The following is a 13,355-nucleotide window of genomic DNA, read 5'->3' on the forward strand; positions in this document are numbered from 1 at the left end:
AGTCATGAAAACTTTATAAGTAAATAACACTTATGTGCCCCCCCAAGTAAAGTCATGACATAATGATACATTAACAAGTCATGAATTAATATAACTTAATGCTAAGTAAGTTAGCAATATTGTGCCTTATTTTGCACCAGTATATCCAAAATGATTATTATGTTACATAACTCATTATTAACTACTTATAAAGTAACATGAATTCATGACATGTAATGTATCATTATGTCATGACTTTACTTGGGGGGGGGGCACATAATTGTTAACTCAACATTAATTACTTATTAACTAACCTGTAGGAACTAACATGTAATTAAGGTGGTGCTGCAGTACTGCATTCATGCAGTAATTCATATGACTCATGTCGTAGTTACGTTAGTTCTTTATTAGTTCTTGATTAATGCATGTCAAAACTAATCATTAGTTCATAGTCAAGAAATTACTAATTCAGGTATTAATGCATGATAATTCATGTACTGTTATTGTAAAGTGTTACCGATGGCACTGTATTAAGCAGTACATAAAAGTGTTTCTGTTGTTATATTAAAACTTTACTTAAATGTCTGTGTATTTGACAAATACTGCATTTAATTTACTTCATTTGTAATAGAGTATGCAAACACGCTGCAAGCATCACTACGGGAAGCATAAAGTTTTAGACTTTACGTCTTCAGTTTCAATTCTGCTCCTGACTGCAACAAGCAACTCTTGCTGATTGGTCTGCGCACCAGAGCATGAAGTCAAACGCACTTCTTGAGTTCTATCAGTATGTGAACCTTTGGCATTGATAGTCATAGTCATAGCCATAGAATCACATCATTCCAAAGTGGATAGCTCTGAGAAAATCAGAGATAGGCAGTGTCTCTTTTCACACATGCCTCAGACTATTATCTTTGATGGACTCAGCTCTAATAGTCATTCCTTTAGGCCAGGGATAGGCAATGTCAGTCCTGCAGAGTTTAGCTCCAACCCTGAAAAAAAAAAAAAAACTCACCTGCATATAGCCCTAGTAATCCTGAAGAACTTGATTAGCTTGTTAAGGTGTGTTTGATTAGAGTTGGAGCTGAACTCTGCAGGACAGTGCCACTCCAGGGCCGACGCTGCTTCTCCCTGATCTTGAAATTATGGCGATTACAACTTGGCATTGCAGCTAACATAGAACAGGTGTGGATAATTAATAGCCTGAGGTAGGGCTGTCCCCGAATAGTCGAAGATTCGATGCATCGATATGCGGAGCCTGATTCGACCACCGATCTCACAGTCGAATCTTCGCGGGTGAAACGAGCATCATACCATTTTGGCAATATGGGGGTGCTCAATGTCTAATTGCACACAGAACTACTGGTTTTGTACGGTTATATTACGTTATATACAGCCTTTGATTATGATAATGCAGTAAAAACAAAAGTGAAAAGAAAGAAGCGTTCAATAAATATTTTTAACGTGTTTGTGAATAAATCTAACCACCCCTGTGACAGATTTAATTTTCACTTGCCCTGATCCATGATGAGATGCGGACCATCTTGACGGCAGGGATTAGGCGGCGATCACACCGAACGCGTTTTTGCAATTGGAGGCGCCTCTTTTGAATGGTTTTCTGTTGGCAGTGAGCGTTCTGCGCTCTGTTTATGCGCCCCCCACGCCTCGCGTTTTTGCAGGAGCGCTCCGAGCGCCTGAAGTTGAAAAAAAAAAATCAACTCTGAGCGGAAAAACGCCCAACGTTATTCGCGTTCTTTTCCATTGTCCAATCGAATGAATGGAGAGGCGGGCCTTCTGTTGTGATGGCGAAAGTTTACCGTTGCTTAAAAAGTCCGGAGACTGCAAGAAATGGAGGAGAAACCTTTGGTGTCTATCGTGGGTAACCAGGAACTGTATTATTTAGGGTTTCTGCTAATATGACAGTTTACTTAACAGCAAAAAACTAAGATTTTAGAGCGTTCGCGCTATAATCCTTTGATTTGACTGACAGGACAGCTGTTTCGGTCGTTGCTTAGCAAAAAAGGCAGTGCTGTGCGCCTCGCGTTTTTAGAACTAAAAGACGCGTTCTGTGTTTTTATTTAAACCTAAATAAGTTCGTCTGTCAGTTGGCAGGCAGTTTTGGTCGCTTTATTAAAAGTTGTTGCTGTGTGCAGTGTGTAAAATAAAATAAAAACTGTTTTACCCTCCTGCTGACTATAGTGTCGTGCCCCTCCCAACCCATTCACACACACACATAGGCCTAGATGATTCGACTATCGGTCGACTATAGAAAGATTCGAAAATTCTGATTCGACTATGAAAATTCATAGTCGGGGACAGCCCTAGCCTGAGGATAGTGAACACTGTGTTGGTGGAGGGAAAGAGCATGGTGTAGATATGACATTTATTGTCATCCAGTATTCAATATCATCTATGCATTCAATTACTTGAGTGAACTGGTAGGTTTTGTGGGGACTTGAGGCACTAATAATGGTTAGATAAATACAATTGAAATCCCATCATTCTCTTTAGTCCTTTTCTTCATTTTCCAAACCCTCTCAAGAGCCTGTGCATATTGATGTCACTAATCTTCCTCCTTCAAAATGGAAAGGATGGCATGCAAACAACATCTGTGTTTACCTCCGAGATGTGGGATCCACAGAAGTATTCCAATTTCTTAGAGCCTCACAGCTATCACAGCACCTTTCTTGAGACTGTGCCAGCAACCCCACACTCGCGTCTATCCTTTAGTAGTCTATCCTAATTCTTGAACAAGTCATGGTGGAATACATTAAAGAGACACTCAAGAGTGGCTACATCCACTCTTCAATTTCTCTATCTACATCCAGCTTATTACTTGTAGCCAAAAAAGATGGTGGACTGAGACCCTTCGTTCATTACCATGCCCTCAGTAATGTGATTGTCAATGTACCCACGATTCTAATGGCCCTTTGAGATGCTGCTGGGTGCTCACATTCACACCAATCTTAATGTCAGAAACCATTATTACTTTATCTGCATTCCTCACTCCAAGGAACTATTAATACTTGCTGAATCTGTGTAGGCTATCCAACTCACCTTCCAGTTTTAAAAGGTTTATTGATAAAATCGTCCTCATTATCTACATAGACAATATCCTGATTAATCATCATTCTCCAGTCCTGTTCATCTACCTAGTCCTCCATCATCTTTAAGAGCATCACATCTACCATAAAGCTAGTTGCACTGAATCACCATCCATTTCCTGGTATATATTATGGCTTTCCAGATGGTCCCTGAAGAGATGCAAGCTTTTGCGTCCTGGCCTACTTCAGCCACCCTTAAAAAACTCCCACATGTCCTTGGCTTCTCAAACTTTTTGCAGACTATTCTTCCTGAACAACACCCAAAACTTTGACCTGGTCTTCTGAAGCTGCTCAAGTCTTCTGCCAGCTAAAAAAGAAGGAGGCATTCACCCCAGCACTCTTACATCAACTCGATCCAGAATTTCTACACAGTGTGGATAATGCATCTACATAATGCTTCTACATCCAAAGTGAAGGCCATTCTGTTCCAGCGGCACAGGCATCTGGCAAAGCTTTATTCATGTACTTTCTTCTCCAAAATTGCCTTTCTTTATGCAAAACTTTATTACTGGCAACTGGGAGCTGCCGCTAAAGGAGTCACACCGTTGGCTCGAGGGTTCTCACCATCTGTCTCTTTTGGCACCAGCTTCAGTGCGATGACTACAATGCCGTGGTGACTGTTGACTGTTTTTCAAAGGCCTGTGGAAACACTATTCCACAATTTCATCTAGAACTTATGCTGCCATCATGGTCTTCAATTCATACCCCAAGTCTAGAGTAAAGGAAGATTGGTCTAATTCGGTCTAAGATTCCTCTAAAATTACTGACATCAACTTCAGCAGGACTGGAGCCGCTGGATACACACCTCACACTTCACTCAGTTTTTTTCTAGTCTTGTACTCTCCAGCTACAGTGTTCTCTTTATATGGATCCTCTTCATCTTCCTTGTAAGACAAAAGTAAATAATAAATGAACAAATAAAAGTAATACAAAGCTAAATAATAGGAATTAACTGCAGCTAAATGTAAAATAATAAGGTCAGTGCTTCAACTTATCAATTGTTCTGTTTTGAGGTAGGTCTCAATAAGAAAATGCAATAATTACTCAATGGCATTATTACTTTCTTTGTGGTTTCACTGATGCCTGTAGTAATAATAATAATAATAATTATTATTATTATTATAATAATAATAATTATAATAATAATAATAATAATAATATTAATATATATTTTTTTAATTGTGTATGGTGAAAATGCAATGAGGTCGTTGTAGCAAAAAAAAAAAACAAAAAAAAAAAAACGTTAATGCTCTGTGTCAGCTTTCCTCTTTTCCCATTCCAGCACCAGCACCATCGACATGGGAGTAATGTGACGTCACCACAGCCTGACAGAATATATAATTAATGCTTTGCACTGAGACCAATAGTCTCTCTCTCTTCACACCAGCACCACAGACAAAGGAAGAGATGAGAGAGAAAGAGAGATAGCACACTCAGGCAGCTGAAAATGTTGTTTTTGCTTTGACTGCACTAAGATCTGCCTCTATTATTAGCTCCCGCTTGTAATTTGCTTCTCTTTTTAGTCCATCTCCTCTACCACTCCCCTGTTTCTTTATATCTTTATCTCTAAAGGGGATTGAAAGAATGCAAGTGGGTGTCTGTAAAAGACAGATTTTTCATCCCTTCTGTTGTGACTAGGACCGAGCTGACCTCCACCTCCTGCTGTGCTTTGGAATATCTTATCACTTGGATTTCTGTTTGTCATTTAAGAGCATCTGGTGGGGATCCAAAAGAGCTTGGATGTTGTTGTTTACTTGAGGATTTTTTCCCCTTAAACTCTTTTTTGTCACTCGAGGATCATGACTGGATGTTTGTACTGTTTCTATTGCTTTTTGCATAATTGTGGATTTTGGTACATTCTTTAAAAGCTCTGGCGACAACATTCCTGAGACTATTGGGAGTGTACACAGGAATCAATAATAACCAAGATTCAGAATAGAAATAGACAGTGGTATTGTCTGCAGAAACACGGGCAGGTGGCTCTGCTGTTTAGTCTAAAAAAGATATTAAGTTCATCCGAGGCCATGAAGAAAATCTGGTCAAAGAAAAGATTCCAGGTGAGTTGAATCATTCTATCCAGAGTCATACAGTTCACAAACTATACAATTTGACTTTTTAGATTTGTCTTGAAATTGGCAAATCACACTCACAATGTAGCAATGTAAATTAGGTGATGTAGTTATAGTTCCTTCTTCAAGGTATCCTACTAGCTACCTCATGTCCAACTGTTTGTGTATAATCAACACAATGACTGTAAAACAAACAGACCTGATGTCACTGATGACACTGTTATTGTTTTTATTTAATATATGACATATATTTTCATTCATTTGCCTTTGTAATAGGCAATAAACAATTTCTCAGGCACTGTGACAACTACATTACCCAGTTGCCTTGGTAGCAACGTAGGAGTGCATTTGAAATGCAGCAAGCCAGCATGAGAATTGACAGGGAAAAAACATAAGTCTTTAAATAGGAATTGTGTTTCATTTCTCCTCTGTGTCATCAAGAGATACTTATGTATAGATTGTACATTGTTGAATAAAAATCAAAATTATTTGCACCACTAGCATAACCATATGGATGCAACAAACAAGCAAAGAAAAACCTATTTAATGCTTACCAAAATTAACCATCAGCTTTTTGTGTATTTTTTGTCTTTCCAGAGAGCTGGGCATTCTAGCTGGACATTTGGGAGATTCACTCATGGTGTGTTTTGTTTATGACAAAACTGTAAAAAGTCCAAAATCAGAAACCTGTTTGTAAAAAAATACAATTGAAGTGTACGCACAACTTTAAAGAATGGACATTTTTTGCAGAATAATCATGGCATAGATGGTTAAACAGGTTAAAAATAGCTGCTACATGTAGGTTTATAATTGCTAACATCACAAATTGTCAGGTATCCATAAGGAATGCAACGCTGATTGAAACTGTAAAATAATAAAAAATTACAATTTGGTTTGTTATTGTGGATATGTGTGTCTGTTTGTGTGTGTTATGTATATTCTCCCACACAAGTGCATGTCTGCAGACATTGGTTTCTATAGTAACAGTCTTCTCTTGTCCACCTCTGCTTGCTGCCGCTATGGAAGTGAAGTTTTTCGCTTGTGCAGGAAGCAAAGCAATGGTAATTGTTATACATTTCTGTGATCCTCACCTTTCATTACTGAGCTCTTGGATGGGTTTGGTTTTTCAACCATGGATTATTATACACATAACTGTAAAATATACTAGGTTTTTATTTGGAGCTGTAGTTTAATTTCATAAACTTATATTCTACATTATTTGTTATGGGAAAAGTAAGGCATGCATGCAGCATGGCTTACTTTCTTTCTTTCTTTCTTTCTTTCTTTCTTTCTTTCTTTCTTTCTTTCTTTCTTTCTTTAATGCCCATTTACGTAAGTTTCTAGAATTTCCAACTATTCAGAGATTATCTGAAACTGTCATGCTATATCCAGGAAAAGACATATTACAGTCTAAAAAAAGGCCTACTTGTACTTGACAAACTATGCATCATTAATGTCCCTCAGGGATTTTAGTTAAAAAGACTGCACATCTGAAAACTGGATACTGGACACAACTATTATCTGGATAAATATTGATGACTTCCCATATGTTTACTTCAAGTTTCTTACAGACAAGTATTTTTTTTTTTCATTATTTTTTTTACTCAAAGTTAAAGCATTGTATGCAATACGGAGCGCTAAACAATCTCATGTAATATCTGTTTCATTCATACTCATAGCTAGAGGTTGCCCTCGAGCAGAAAGTCCCCAAGTGAGACTCATAAAGCTCATAAAATTATAGATTACTTGCATAACCCCCGTTCTCTAATAGCATTAAGTGAGGTGTCTCACTATAGGATACGCCCCGTCCACATATTCTTGAGCAAGGTACGTAATCCCCAACTGGTCCCCGGCCACCGCAGCAATAAAATATGGCTACCCACTACTCTGTGTGTGCACTTGGATGTGTGCACAAATTCCACGTATGGGTCACCATACTTGGCCACACCTCACGTCCTGTCCTATCAAAAAAACAGGGCTATACAAGCAAGTAATCTTTGTCTTTTAAGCATACATTTTGGTGTCTTACTATGGACATCCTAGCTCCCGTATTGCCATTTAGCCTGTCTCGAAGTCACCTGCCAACCAAAGACAACTATTATAGGGCTGGTTGAGTCATCACTCAACCAGCATGTGCAAGCATTTGAGCTGTAACATCCAGTTTAAGACCATCTTGTATAATGACTCCTTTAAAGAGAGCCCACAAAGTTGACATTCCCCTCATAGAGTGAGCACCAGATGTAGGCATAAGACCCTTACTGGAATATGCTAGAGATATTGCCCCCACTATCCAGTGGGATAAATGCTGTTCAGTGTTCAGCTGATAACCCTCCCTGAACTCTTTAATTATTTCTGTGTAAAAACGTATTCAAATTGATCCACTCACTGGCCAGGCCCATAATGCCAGGTGCTCTGGATCAGGATAAAAAATATCCCCTCCCCTTCCTGTGACAGCAGATCCAGCGGAAGGGACCGTGGCCCTGTGCATGCATATGTATGATCTCCACCACCCAATATCCCTGACAACCATGGAGCTATCAGAATCATCTTCAGTCCCTCCTTCCTTACTCTGTGAAGGGCTAGGGATATCAACGCTAGTGGTGAAAACCTGTGAAGGAGAAAGTAAGGCCATTCCTGCGCCAGTGCATCTATTCCCAGAGGCTCACTCTGATCTGTCAAAGAGAAGAACAGAGGGCATTGAGCATCGTCCTGTGATGTGAACTGGTCCACTGTCACTCTTACATACATGCTCCAGATTTGTTCGACCACTTCCAAGTCCAGGTTTCATTGCCCGTAAAAGGGATTTCTTCTGGACAGCAGATCCATGCCCTGGTTTATGACCCCCCTGTGTATTGACTGCTTGTAAACTAACACACTGTGAGTAGTGTTAGAACCACTTCTGTAGATTTCACTAACACCGTTGGGCTAAGAGAAAGGCCGAAAGAAAGACCTTGACATTTATATGCCACGGCATCATCAAAAAGTTTGTGGCACTGCCAGTTTAGCTCTTGGCAGACTTTTCCCCTTATAGGGGGGTGTGCTGTGAGCCCCCTTCCCTCAGGAAGACCCCCTCAAACTGCCTTTTCTTTCTCCTTACCACATGGGTAGGATGAGAAGCTGGCTGGTCCATCTGAACTAGCCAGGCAGGTTTTTGCTCTGGTGCAGCATTCTGAACTGCTTTATTCACATGCTGTTTTTGTCATCTAGGAATGCGAAAGCTGGGGGGTAGGTAAGCTGTACGCTTTGCAAAGGCCTGCCAAGGTGGTGGAGGGACACAGTCTACATCTTTCTTGGCATACATATCCGCAAAGCCTTATCATCTCTTTTCTCATCATTTTCGGCGCCGATCATCGCAAAATGCCCTTTGCGATGATCGGTCCATCCAGAATGGCTTCCTTTTCTCTGTCAGAAGATTAGCCAAAATAAGCCAGCATCTTCTCTCTTGAATGACCATTGCCCACAGCTTGAACAACACACCTCTGAAGATGGAGTGAGAGATCCATGACTACACAGATTTCTTCCCACTGTGCCTGAACTGGCATGGCAGACACTTCGTTCTCCAGCTCTGCTTGGTATGCGGTCATCAGAGAGATGGCGTTCGGGGCCCGGACTGAGAGAGTTACAGCTTTGTAAGCGTGCTCTGTCATACTTGACTGGAAGCAGTTCACTTTCGATTGTAATGTAAGATTTGCAGCTGCCTTGCGCTTTGGATGCAAATGCGTGTCGACTTATGGCTCCATGAGAGGCATGTGAAGAAAGGATTCTTTTTCCATCCCCTCCATGTCAAGAGTGGATGCTACCTGCATGGGCACTCTATTAGTAAAAGATTTGTCCTTCCAGGTGATGGCAACTTTTTCCAGAAGCTCTGGAAAGATTGGAAGGAGTTGTCTTGCTGCCATTTTAGCTTTTGGCAGCCTCTTACCTTCATAGCATTACTATGGTCAGCTATGGAATATATAGTTTCTCTCCCGCGTGTTTGCACACATTTTGCAGATCAACACTAAGAAATGGAGAGGATGGGGTCCCGCCCACCTCCCCCGTGGATCCCACCATACCGAAGGTTTGTGCCGGTTGTGCAGGGGGAAGGAAACAGAAAACCTCAAGATCTTCCTCCTCTTTAGACAGAGAAAATCCAATTGCCCCTCTTCCTCAAACTCAAGTGCGCAAAGAGCTCATCCTTGTCTGTGCTGGGACACTGGGCACAGGGGCGCATGCATACAGCTGTTCATTCCATGACAGCAGCGTGGTGGGCAACTCTACAGAAATGGATACCTGTGGGGTGGAAATTGAAGAGGGGCTAGCTGACATAAGGGGATCCTGGCCCTTGGCGTGCTAGCTATCTTGTACCCACATGGGCAAATCTGCGGAGAATCTCCCTCACATCTTTGCAGCCATAGTCTGAGTAACCCTTGCAATGAGCTGAAGTGCTGATTAAGGGTGTGGGTGAAAGCAGCTTGGTGGCCAACAAGTCATCTATAAGCACAGTACCAAAATGACTAGCCAGCAACCAGCGTGGAGACTAGTTGCTGTCTATCTGTTGAGTAGGTTTCCGGTGTGAAGTGAGAAGAGGTTTTTGAATGTCGTAATGATGTTGCATGACACCTTTTATACAAAGAGGAGCAAGGCACTCCCTGACACAACATCATGTCTGCTAGTCAATTGGGGCTGGCGTAATGTAATTGGGCTTCTGAGTAGTAAACAGAAGGGGCATATCCCGTAGTGAGACACCGAAACGTATGCTTAAAAGAGAACTATGAAGTCCAAAGAAATCCCTTAAATGGACAAAGACATCCAGCTATTGCTGTAACGGTTGAATAATATAATAATAATATAATATAAAGTATATTTATAATGTAGAGCTTTTTGGCACAGTTTTTATCACTGTATATATTGTACATTTTTGACTCATTCTCTGTTAGAAAGCCAGATCAGATCACAGTGGGAGGTTATTTCAAATAAGAAGGTTTGTTTGGAGCAAAACCATGGTATTAAATCTCATATAATGTTGTATTTTGATGCCATGCTAAATGAACATGCCAGCTAGCCCTTAGCCTAGTTGTATTTTATGACTAATTTTAAAAAGTAAGTCTGTGTAAGATTATTGGAATGTTTATTTTTTAAGAAGGACATTTGATACAAATGTTTAGGAAATTGTGTAAGATTTCCACATATAAATGTTGGATAATTTTTCTCAATTTTTTATTTAATTTTAGAGATTTCTTGCAGCTAGTTCATTAAGAATAATGTAAATTTTATTTTTGTAAAAAATCATAGTAATACATTGTAACATGCCTTGCCTAATCTCTTTAGACTCAAACAGTACGGAGGATGAAAGTACGGAGCCTCAGGTCTCCATGGAGATGAAGGAACAATTCATGCCTCCCCAGGGGGAAGCAATCAACAGTCAACCCACTGGTAAGAACATACTGAGTGATTTTTTCCCCCTTCAGCAATATTCAGTTTGCTGCATCAATGACAATTCCACATTTGGCCACAAAGCATAACAATGTGTTTTTCCAGTGACAGTTCTTGAAGAATGGAAATGCCTTTCAGAATAATTTACTGAAAGACAAATTAAAATTGTGATGAGTTAACCCCTCAACAAAGCTAAGAATTCATAAATGTATTATAATTCACCCATCCATCCATCCATCAAATTAACCAGTTGGAAAAAAAGAACATTATCATAATATTAAATTAAAAGCACTTTTTGTATTTTCAGGCAGGGGGAGAGCAGTGCTTTCCCATCTCCCAGGTGATGGTCCAGTAGTGGAGAGGGAGATGCAAGCCCTGGGCTCTAGAGCTCCTGGTCTTCAGGATCCCTTGTCACCTGGCAGGCAAGCAAATGCTGGGTGTGTTGAGAGCCCTCCTGTCAGACACCTGGGGATTGAAGCTCTTGTGCGCGCCTCACAAATTAGCGTGTACTACGTGGCATTGGGGTCAGAGGAGAGTATGTCCTTAGCCAGTGACTACTATGGCAGTGTTTTGAGCCTTTATCGAAAAAGGACTTTTTCCATTTACAGTGTTCAAGAATGAGGATATGAAAAGGTAGAAAGTAACTTGAATTAAGGTAGCACAAAACAAATGTAATAAATTTAGATTAAAGGTCTAAAGAAACATTTTAAAGACATTTTTCATTACCCTATTCCTCATTTATGGTGGTCTTTTATTTATGTATTTTTGTTTCTGTTTTTTTTTTTAAATCATACTTTCCTTTGACTCCAGTTGCATCATTTTTTGATGTGGCTTTTTCCTTACAAACATTTTTGCATGTCTTTGTTTTTGTGACGTTTGTATTCTAACTGCAGTCTAATTTAGATCTCCAACAGTGTTTTACATCTTTAAACATGGTATGTTTTTCAATGCATGTTTTTTTGAATAACTATGTTTGACCACTTTGCAAAAAAAAAAAAAAAAATCACCCATTTTACCATTTTAGTGTTCTTATTTTTGTCATAATTTTCCACAATCACCCTCATTTCAGAGACCAGTTGGACTTTATAACAAGGGAAACATCAAACCAACCATTCCAAAAAGCTCAAGGTCCCATTACCCTAAGTGATGTAGAACCAACAACTCCCCATAAAGGCACTAAAACAGACATAAATAGAGCTGAGCTACCTGTTAAAATCTCAAGCTCAGCTTCATATCAGAGCAGTGGTTCCCAAGATAAATCCTCCATCCAAACTCCAAAAGCATCACAGGCAAGTTCCAAAATCTTAGACAAAGTGAGAGCTTTTGAGGAACAAAGACGCAGCAGTAACACACCAAAGGTGTCCTTATCAAGACAATCGTGGGGCTTCAATCGAACATCATCCTGCTATTCTGAGGATACTAAGGATAAATCTGGGAAGCCCCAAGACAACGCCAAGAGTGATGTAGCTCTCAAGCGGTCTTTCTTCAAGCAAAAAGCATCCTCACTGGAGGAACAGTCAACCCATGTACAGAAACATTTTCAAAGTAAACTCTCAGAAGAGCTTCACAGAATAAAAAAACTTGTTGGAAAGTCCAGTATCAAGAAAGCCTTTTCGATGGAGCAGCTCACCCAGACTGACAAGCAGTCCACTGGAAACACTGAGTCGGTTCCAGCCCAGGTAATTCGAAAGGTTGAAGACACTACTAATTCAAAAGATTTACCAGGATCAAAAGAAAGATGGCCAATCTTGCCAAAAGAGGAATCACCACAAATAGAGAAAAAGAAGCTTGCAGATGAATCTAAACAACCTGAAAGGAAATCACCTGATGGTACAGAAAACCAGAGGAGGAAAAATTCCAAGCCAAGGCAGTTGTTAGACAGTCAAGCCATCAATGAAAAGGTCACTTTCAGTAAAATACCAGGACAGTGTTCACCTATGGTGCCAAGGACAAATATGTCCAGCAAATTACCAAGATCGCCTGTGGAAATACCACCTGCTGAACCCATAAAGCAAGGAGGTTTGGTGCAAGCACCTATAAAACCTCCAAGGTTGTTTGGTTCAGTTTCCATGTTCCCAAAGTCATTTAAGGAAGGAGAAGAGAAAAAAGACTCATCACTTAAACCTAAAATGAACATACCTACTATTATGATTGAAAATAGACATGTGGATGAAGAGGCAAATAAAGCAGAGAGTGGTCAAAAGGAAGTTGAGAAACATGAAGGAAAAACAACCAAAAGAAACAGAGGTAAAGTTTTTTTCCATTAACTTTTTCTTTAAAATGTTAATCACACAAGGTTAAATATAAGGTGTAATGCATGCTTTTGTAAATGTTACAAGTAACACTGTAACTGGATGAATTGTTGGATTAATGTTCATATACATTTTTACAAAAATTGTGGGTTATGTGCAGGTTAAGTAAGGTTGAGTAAAACTTTGACTTATCCCTTGTTTCCTTAAAAAAAAATTGAAGTTACACTGAGCAAATTTCTGGTATAATGGAAGACCTTTGGAGGATTTAAAAGCAGATATTTGCAGCTTGTATTTTTATACAGGCACTTACATTAATTATTTTGTTTGTTTGTAAGTTGTTTATTTGTCAAATCATCATTGGTATAGTCATTTTCGAGTTTACGCTGTTATTGAAAAAAAAAGGTATTACATTTTTTACACTAAAATTGTGTTAACACGTTATTAATGTATTGTGGCTATGTTACTGAAACAGAGTATTTTAATTATTGAGAATAAGTCACATTAACTTCCATTTTAAATAATTCACTGTAACCTAT

The 13,355-nt window shown here is 39.5% G+C and overlaps 1 protein-coding gene and 1 long non-coding RNA gene across 2 annotated transcripts in view; both read left to right on the top strand.

Annotated features, from left to right (window-relative positions):
• The window catches only part of spega (striated muscle enriched protein kinase a), a 63,794-nt gene that overhangs the window by 23,346 nt on the left and 27,093 nt on the right, over positions 1-13,355 (top strand). The window contains exons 2-4 of the mRNA XM_073851190.1: positions 10,463-10,567; positions 10,875-10,989; positions 11,637-12,814. Coding sequence (XP_073707291.1) covers positions 10,463-10,567; positions 10,875-10,989; positions 11,637-12,814 — 1,398 coding nt within the window. The remainder of the gene's footprint in view (positions 1-10,462; positions 10,568-10,874; positions 10,990-11,636; positions 12,815-13,355) is intronic.
• On the top strand, positions 4,514-6,059 carry LOC141346337 (uncharacterized). The gene is made up of 2 exons (XR_012357197.1): positions 4,514-5,140; positions 5,750-6,059. It is a non-coding gene; the product is annotated as an uncharacterized lncRNA (long non-coding RNA).

The sequence above is a fragment of the Garra rufa genome, chromosome 12 (genome assembly GCF_049309525.1).
Source record: "Garra rufa chromosome 12, GarRuf1.0, whole genome shotgun sequence".
Lineage (NCBI taxonomy): Eukaryota > Metazoa > Chordata > Actinopteri > Cypriniformes > Cyprinidae > Garra > Garra rufa.